The sequence below is a fragment of the Drosophila grimshawi genome, unplaced genomic scaffold (genome assembly GCF_018153295.1).
Source record: "Drosophila grimshawi isolate 15287-2541.00 unplaced genomic scaffold, ASM1815329v1 contig_311, whole genome shotgun sequence".
Lineage (NCBI taxonomy): Eukaryota > Metazoa > Arthropoda > Insecta > Diptera > Drosophilidae > Drosophila > Drosophila grimshawi.
Window position 1 is genome coordinate 14,692,744 of NW_025063098.1, and position 7,479 is coordinate 14,700,222.

General features: G+C 34.4%; 1 protein-coding gene across 3 annotated transcripts; it reads left to right on the forward strand.

Annotated features, from left to right (window-relative positions):
• Positions 1–11: 11 nt before the first annotated feature.
• On the forward strand, positions 12–4,702 carry LOC6567971 (AP-1 complex subunit sigma-2). Of its 3 annotated transcripts, none has more exons than XM_001994203.2 (5): positions 12–142; positions 299–477; positions 555–663; positions 740–877; positions 3,986–4,702. In XM_001994203.2, the coding sequence occupies exons 1-5, from the start codon at positions 140–142 to the stop codon at positions 4,028–4,030; spliced, it is 474 nt and encodes a 157-aa protein (XP_001994239.2). In that variant the 5' UTR covers positions 12–139; the 3' UTR covers positions 4,031–4,702. The 3 variants fall into 3 exon arrangements, with proteins under 3 accessions (XP_001994239.2, XP_032596020.1, XP_032596021.1); XM_032740129.2 differs by lacking the exon at positions 3,986–4,702 and adding an exon at positions 2,634–2,817; XM_032740130.1 differs by lacking the exon at positions 3,986–4,702 and adding an exon at positions 1,243–1,287.
• Positions 4,703–7,479: the final 2,777 nt, after the last annotated feature.

Genomic DNA, 7,479 nt, shown 5'->3' on the forward strand with positions numbered 1-7,479 from the left:
TGATGCGGCCGTGGTGAATGTGTAACTTTATAGAAGAAGCAATTTTTTATGTACTGAGTGAAAAAAGTCTAATTTTGTTAATATTTCTAATAACTGCGGCCCATTAAGAAAAGAAAATCACACAGCTGCAATAGTTATAATGGTCAGTAATGTTAAGTGGCTAGTTGTGCTTGTTTAATGTGCTTTAAAAAGGTCTATTTGAACTGCTTCGCTGGCCAGCGCAACTCACCTGAGTCACCGTTTTTTTTTTTTTTGCCAATAAGCGATGTTAATTATTTGTATTTCATTGTGTCGACAGATGCTGTTCATGCTGCTCTTCAGTCGTCAGGGCAAATTGAGGCTACAAAAATGGTACATGGCCTATCCCGATAAGACCAAAAAGAAGATTACCCGCGAGCTGGTCACAACGATATTAGCCCGCAAGCCGAAAATGTGCTCGTTCCTCGAGTGGAAAGACTGCAAGATTGTCTATAAGCGGTAAAAACATAATTTTATCTGTTCTTGGTTAATGTTTTAATTAATTGGTGTTAACTTTATTGCTATGTATGATGTAGTTATGCCAGCTTATATTTCTGCTGCGCCATCGAGCAAAATGACAACGAGCTGCTGACCCTGGAGATAATTCACCGTTATGTTGAGCTCTTGGATAAGTATTTTGGCAGCGTAAGTTTAGCATAGTTTGATTATCTGTTGAAAGTGTATTGTTTATGAGTTAATATTGTGGTGTTTATGTTTGCAGGTATGCGAATTGGATATCATATTCAATTTTGAGAAAGCTTATTTCATATTGGATGAACTGCTGATTGGTGGCGAGATCCAGGAGACATCGAAGAAAAATGTCCTCAAAGCGATTGCCTCACAGGATCTGCTACAAGAGGTCAGTACACCCGAGACATATGATCTTTAATGCATACTGTTGTGTACATCAGTACATCTATATCTTATATATATTTATATATATATATATATATGTATATATATATCTATGTCGGAAATATTGTTAATTGTTCTACATATTTATTCAACTCGCTGGTTTTTTTTTGTTTAATTTTTATGTTGTTAGTGTTTGTTTCCATATATACAATTTTATAAGTCATTTCATGCATTTCACTTAAAATACGGTTTCAAATTCTCTACTTAATTATTGTTTGACTCTCTTTACTTTCTCTAATTTGTGCAAACGAATCTAATATTACTTATGAATTTTCAACTCCAAAAAACAAAACACATAAAAAACAACAGCAAGAAGAGTTCTTTTACTCACTGCAATAGCTTTTTGTTAACTGAAATGCTGCGTGTTTTGTATATAAATATATATATATATATTCAGTGAAACTGTTTTTAATCTTAAGTTGAGTATATTTTGTAAAACGATACACACTCGATTGAAATTGTCGATTATTTTTGCCTTTTTACTTGTCATTGCTTGCCTCATGCGCATCTCAATTTATGTTCTGATTTGCCCACAAGCCAAACAACAAAAAAAAAAAAAACGAAAAAAGCTAATAATTATGAGAAGTTAATGAATGCGTTTTTTTTTTAACAAAGTATTGCGCTTGCCATAATTGTAAATCCTAAATATCCTATATAAAAGAAACCAACGTAGTTCCGTCCATCCATATAAACATCTAGAATATATATGTTAAATAGAACATTTGCCATTCAATTGTAGTCAAATGTTTAGTAAAATATTCCTGTTAAAAAAAAAAACAATCGAGGAGAGGTAACAATTGAATCGTTTTGCATGATCTTTGTAGTTGTTTTTATTGTAATTGCATAATATGTACAATATTATATTTATCATATATATTTATGTTGGTTTTGTAGCAATGTGCTGTAGTAATTACATACATACTAACTGAACTAAATTAAACTAAAACTCAATTGTTGCAAGATACATAACTACAATACTTTTATTTACATTGCATATCTAAATGTGTAACCAAAATACCCTCTCTCTATTGTTATTACTATTAACGCTTACCCTACCCGCCACTGCATATATCGATGTTAAATACAACCATCAACAGGACTTCAATGAGTATCTAAACTAAATAAAAGTTGAAAAAAAAAACAAGAAAAAAACAGTGTAAAAAGATAATACAAAAATATATATATATAAAAACACACAAAAAGAAAAAGAAAAATAATATAACATAGCTATTTGACGAATTTCAATAACAATGTAATTATTAGCACTACAGTTTTGAAAGTCTGATTCTAAGCAGTAAAAAATATTAGTTTGGGGACTGAGTATTTTGTTATTCTACTTTGCTTTTGGAAAATCCAACTCGAGGCTGTAAATATAGCAAAGCTTTGCCCGTCTTCGACAGCTGCACACATACACACGCACATCCACACAAAAGTGATTGTAGTTTGTGTTTTTGTCCCGCCCCTGCGCGCTTCTAATACATATACGCCATACATACACAAACACACACATACTTACTACAAATGTACAAATAATTGTTCACACACACACACACACACACGCATACACCAAGCCAACAATTTGTGCCGTTCTTCTTCTTTTAAGCAAATTGACACTCACACAAAAACAACAACAACACGTCTTTTATCTATGTAACTGTACACTTCTTGTTCTTATTGTTCTTATATTCTCTGTACTCCAGGACGAAGCTGTTGAGGGCACTTTAAGAGACATTGGACTACTCTAAAAGAAAGCCATTACGTAGAATGTAGTTAATATTACACACACACACACACACACGTACACACATATACGCCAACAAGCAAGCACGCCTCAATATACACACACACCACACACACACACATACACTCGGCAACAGCAGCAAATGCAACTCACAATGCACATATATGAAAAAAGTTTGTGTGTGTGTAGCTGTGTGTGTGTGTGTGCTGTTAAAACGTTAAGGCTAAAACAAAAATCACTTTATTTTCACTACTTAAGCAAATATTCAAGTGCAATTAGTATTTTCACGTAGCAAGGCTAAATAAAAACCGCTAACGAGAATTCAAACTTCAACTCAACTCGGCATTTATGGCGCGGTTTTCCACCACACTTCATCTTTTAGTCTTGAGTAAAGTTCATGCAAAACGCTAATACTCCCTCCCCCCGGCCTCCTCCTCATGAGCGTTTTTTTTCTTCAAAACATTATTTATTAAGTCAATATCATTCCGAGATCATTCAAATTAAGAAGCAATGTGAACTTTATTTGTAGTTATAAATTGGGCAATAACACTCGAAAATAGGGAAAAAATGCAATATGTAGCAAAAGTAAGCTTTAAATTTTATCGATGGAAAAAGATGAAGCAAATGATAAATGAAATGTAAAACTTTTAGTAGTTAATAATATATAAAAACCAATAGTTTATATACAAAAAAATATATATATCTATATCTATATATAGTTAACTTCGTTTATGTGTGTTGTACAATATAGCCAAATTCCTGTGTTTTGTATATTCAATAATAAAAACAAACAAAATATTTTCAAAAAAAAAAAAAAAAAAAAACACCAAAATTGTATGTATGTGTATTTGTATGTAAAATTATGTACGTAATATGCTTAGAGGTAAGGTTGAACGGTGATTACTTTATTGTTGTAATTTAATTTTGTTTAATTTATGATAATTATAGCTTATTGATTGCTGTTATTGGTAATATGATTGTTTGACACTGGCTCGATTCACTGCGCTGACATTTAATTGTGCCTCAATTTCTCTCTTCCACTCTAACTCTATCTATCTGTCTATCTCTCTTGCTTTGCTCTAAAAAAAAGAAGAAAACTATCAAAAATTTGATTTTATTTGCCCACCTGCTGATTTTGTCCTATTTTGGTGTCCTTAGCTTAGTTTCCTGTAATTTTACTTTGCAAAAAAAGAGAAAAAAGACGAAGATATGTGTAGCATAATTATTGATATAATTTCCTTTATTATTGGCATATTCAATCAAGTTAAATTCCGAGAGATACATAATGAAGAACGCATTTCCATTTTACAGGATGAAACACCGCAAAGTTTCTTCGACGATCACGGCCTTGGCTAGAATGCAACAAAAATGCGAAAACCAATTACCATAAAAGTCGCCTTAATGTATGCGTGTATTTGTATTCAACATAATCGAAAAAAAACACTATATATATATCTATATCTATATCGTATTTGTCTTATATTATTTTAATGAATATACAGTGCTCGGAGCTATAAACTTTTATATACATAAATGCTGTTAAAAATATTTATTCAAATGTACTCGTAGCTTATTCCATTCCACAAACGCTTGACAAATTTTATTTGACCCAAAAAAAGTACATATATATATAGACAAACTAATTACTTATAAAGCTAAAACTAACCCTCATTTAACAACAACAGAGGTTATTGTACCTTTGAGATGCAATGTGATGCCGTCTACAAGCCTCACGGCGCTGGATATATTTATTAGATCGTTAAACCTCCCACATATATATACATTCATATCTATATAGACGTACATAGTTTGAAGTAAACTATTTAGTACAGCTAAGCGAATTCTAAAATACCTGCGTGCTCAAGTAAATGTGGTAACATTTAAATTTCATTGCTACTCATAAAAACAAAAATATATATATATATTTATATTTATATTCACACATCATCTTTTAAAATGACGCTTAATTTTTAACTGCTGGCATTTGTTACACATATATGCTAATAAAGAATATAATAAAATAAATGCATTTCAAAAACGTTTTATTATTTAAAATGATTTAATTATTGGTCACAGTGCCAAATATCGGTTAAGCGATATAATGCGTAAATGGTTGCTGTACTGGCTAGAGTGTGTTGCTGTCTACGCTTAATGCAAGCAACTTCATACAAATTCCAATTGGATTTCCATGACCAACAAGTAGTTTTTAAAGCTACAAATAGATTTTGTAAGTTAAATTTCGTAGAAATGATTTCTTATATGGCAGGTAAGTGAATTTGAATATCAAATAAATAAAACGAGCAATATATAGTTTTTTAAGAGTGCATTTTGTAACTCATTATTTAACATAGACTTTAAAGTTTTAAACGCTTTAAGGCCTAAAGATATTTTATTTTATACATGACGATAAATTGAATGAAAAGGATAACATGCCGATTATTTGATATATCGATGCTTAAAATCGTTGTGCGATTCATAATTTCATCACTATTACGCCAAAAAAAAAGAAAGAATAAATACAAAAACATCACGGAAAACAAGAAGAGCGGGCGCCTGTCAGCTTGAGCGGGAGTATCGCGACGCGAGAGAGACAGGCAGAGAGAGAGAGCGAGAAAGAGAGCGCACTGAGTGTTGAGCGAATGTGGGCAACGCTCCCGCTATTTTCCCAGTGTTGTTGGTGGGACTTTCCGCTGCGGCCGCCAAAAAAAAAAAATATAGAAAAATTCAACACGCCAAATTTGCGGGCAGCAGTAGCCGAGCCGAGTGGCGAGTGGTGAGTTTTGGTGAATGGTGAGTGGTGAGTGGCGCCAGCGAGCAGCGTTTGAACAGTTTTTCGGGCCCAGTCAGAGCGCACCATCGTCTTCAACGAGGCACAAGCACACACAACCACTAGGTGTGTGCTCTTTGTACGTTACGACGGGGGCACTGCCACACACAGAGAAGAATTTTTCACATTCATTTTCACATACCACACACCAAAGTGGGCAAAAAATGTACAAGAAACGCAGAAAAAACTTGAAAACTTGTACACTCAATTTGTGAAAATTTTCCATAAACAATCGAATGCTTCGCAGTGCAGAAACCAAAATACACAAAAAAAATAAAATAAAATAAAAAACGCGAAACGAAAACGTAACCAAAATCAAGTGCAAAAAAGAAAAATATATATATATCTATATAAAAAAAAATACCCAACGCCTGTCAAAAGGGCGAAGAGGAAAATTTGGAATCGCAGTCGCCCAGCAGCAGTGAAAATGTTGATGTGCAAACGCAAATCAAAAAAATGAAAATGGAAAATTATTGTGCAAATTGTATTTGCAGCAGCAGCTTCAGTTTTTGCGAATTTCAGAATATTGCCGTCGTTGTCCAGCAAAAATATATGGTACATAAAATTTGTATCTGCACGAATGTGTCTGCGTGCGTATGTGTGTGTGTTTGTGTGTGTGTGTGTGTGTGTGTGTGTATGAAAATTACGTTGTCATATGTGCAAAGTTCGTCAGCGTTTGTCTGAACAATTTTCCGCAGCTATTGACAATATTTATTTGCAATGCAATCATTAAATTAATAACATTAAAGTGTTGTTTATTTTCCAAATATTTTTTTTTTTGTTTTTGGCAATAACAAAACTATGAAAATAAAAGCCACGCATTCAAGGACTTTGCTGATACACATATATATATATATATATATGTATATATGTGTGTGTGTGGGTGTGTGTTCAAGTGAATTTATATATATAATTGTGTGTGTGTGTGTGGCAAGGAACGTTTGTGGCACAGGAGTTGTCGAGGCAGAGAGCAAAAAAATTCTCTATCTATTGCGATTTGCTCATGCGGCTCGGAAAGAGCGGAGAGCAGACAGAGAGAGACAGAGAGAAAGAGAGAGAAGTGCTCTTATAAAGAGAAAGAAGGGGGAGGGCCGTGGGGGGGGGGGGGGGGGCAATGGGCGCTACTGGGGCCACTCTGGCAGTGGGTGCAAAGTGTTGCGGCTGCTGCTGCTGCTGCTCTTCATATGTGTGTATAAATACACAAATTTATGTATGTGTGTGTGTGTGTGTGTGTGTGTGTGTGTGTACGAGCAGCCGAGTGCTTTGACTGCTCGGCCTTCCACTCAACTCATCTCGAGCATCATCAATAATTTCATTTAATTTCCACAACAATTATTCGCACATTGAAACAACAGAAATTTATTAAGCGGCATCAAGTTTTTCCATGCGCCGCGTTAACCCCTAAAAAAAAAAAATCGAAATGTTTTGGTTTCTTTTTTCGCAACATTTTGTGCGCTGTTTTCTTTGGCTCGCTTTTGTGGCGCTGTTTCGTAGTGATTTATCCTTAAACTTGGCCACTTTTCGCACGCACAGCTTGCTTTTTTCTATTATTTTTTTCTTGTTGAGCTGTGGTGAGTTAGGCAGTGCGCATGCCAACTGCTCCTGACCACGACACAGGACACAGGACACATTGAGCACATATACAACGTCCCACGTCGACAGGCGACAGGAGTGACAGGCCTTTGTGGCAGACACTTGCCTCACATAGTGTTATACTTGAATACACACATACATATTTACATATGTGTGTACATTATTTATATTTGTGGCTGTTGCGGATCCTTGTTGTGCTTTTCTTTTCTTTTCTCCTATTTTTTATAGTGTCATAAATTGTTGTAAAATTCAAGTGTGTGACGCGTATTATTAGAATTTGTGTGAGTTAATGGTCAAGTTTGGACAATTGTCCTTGGCTCTCTGTGTGTGTGTTTGAGTGTGCTCTGCGTGGGCGTCATAGAACCACCTATACATATACACACAC

Coding starts and splice junctions, on each gene's coding strand:
- LOC6567971 (XM_001994203.2), top strand. Junction 478..554: donor TGCAAGATTGTCTATAAGCG/GTAAAAACATAA, acceptor TGTATGATGTAG/TTATGCCAGCTTATATTTCT. Junction 878..3,985: donor CACAGGATCTGCTACAAGAG/GTCAGTACACCC, acceptor TCCATTTTACAG/GATGAAACACCGCAAAGTTT.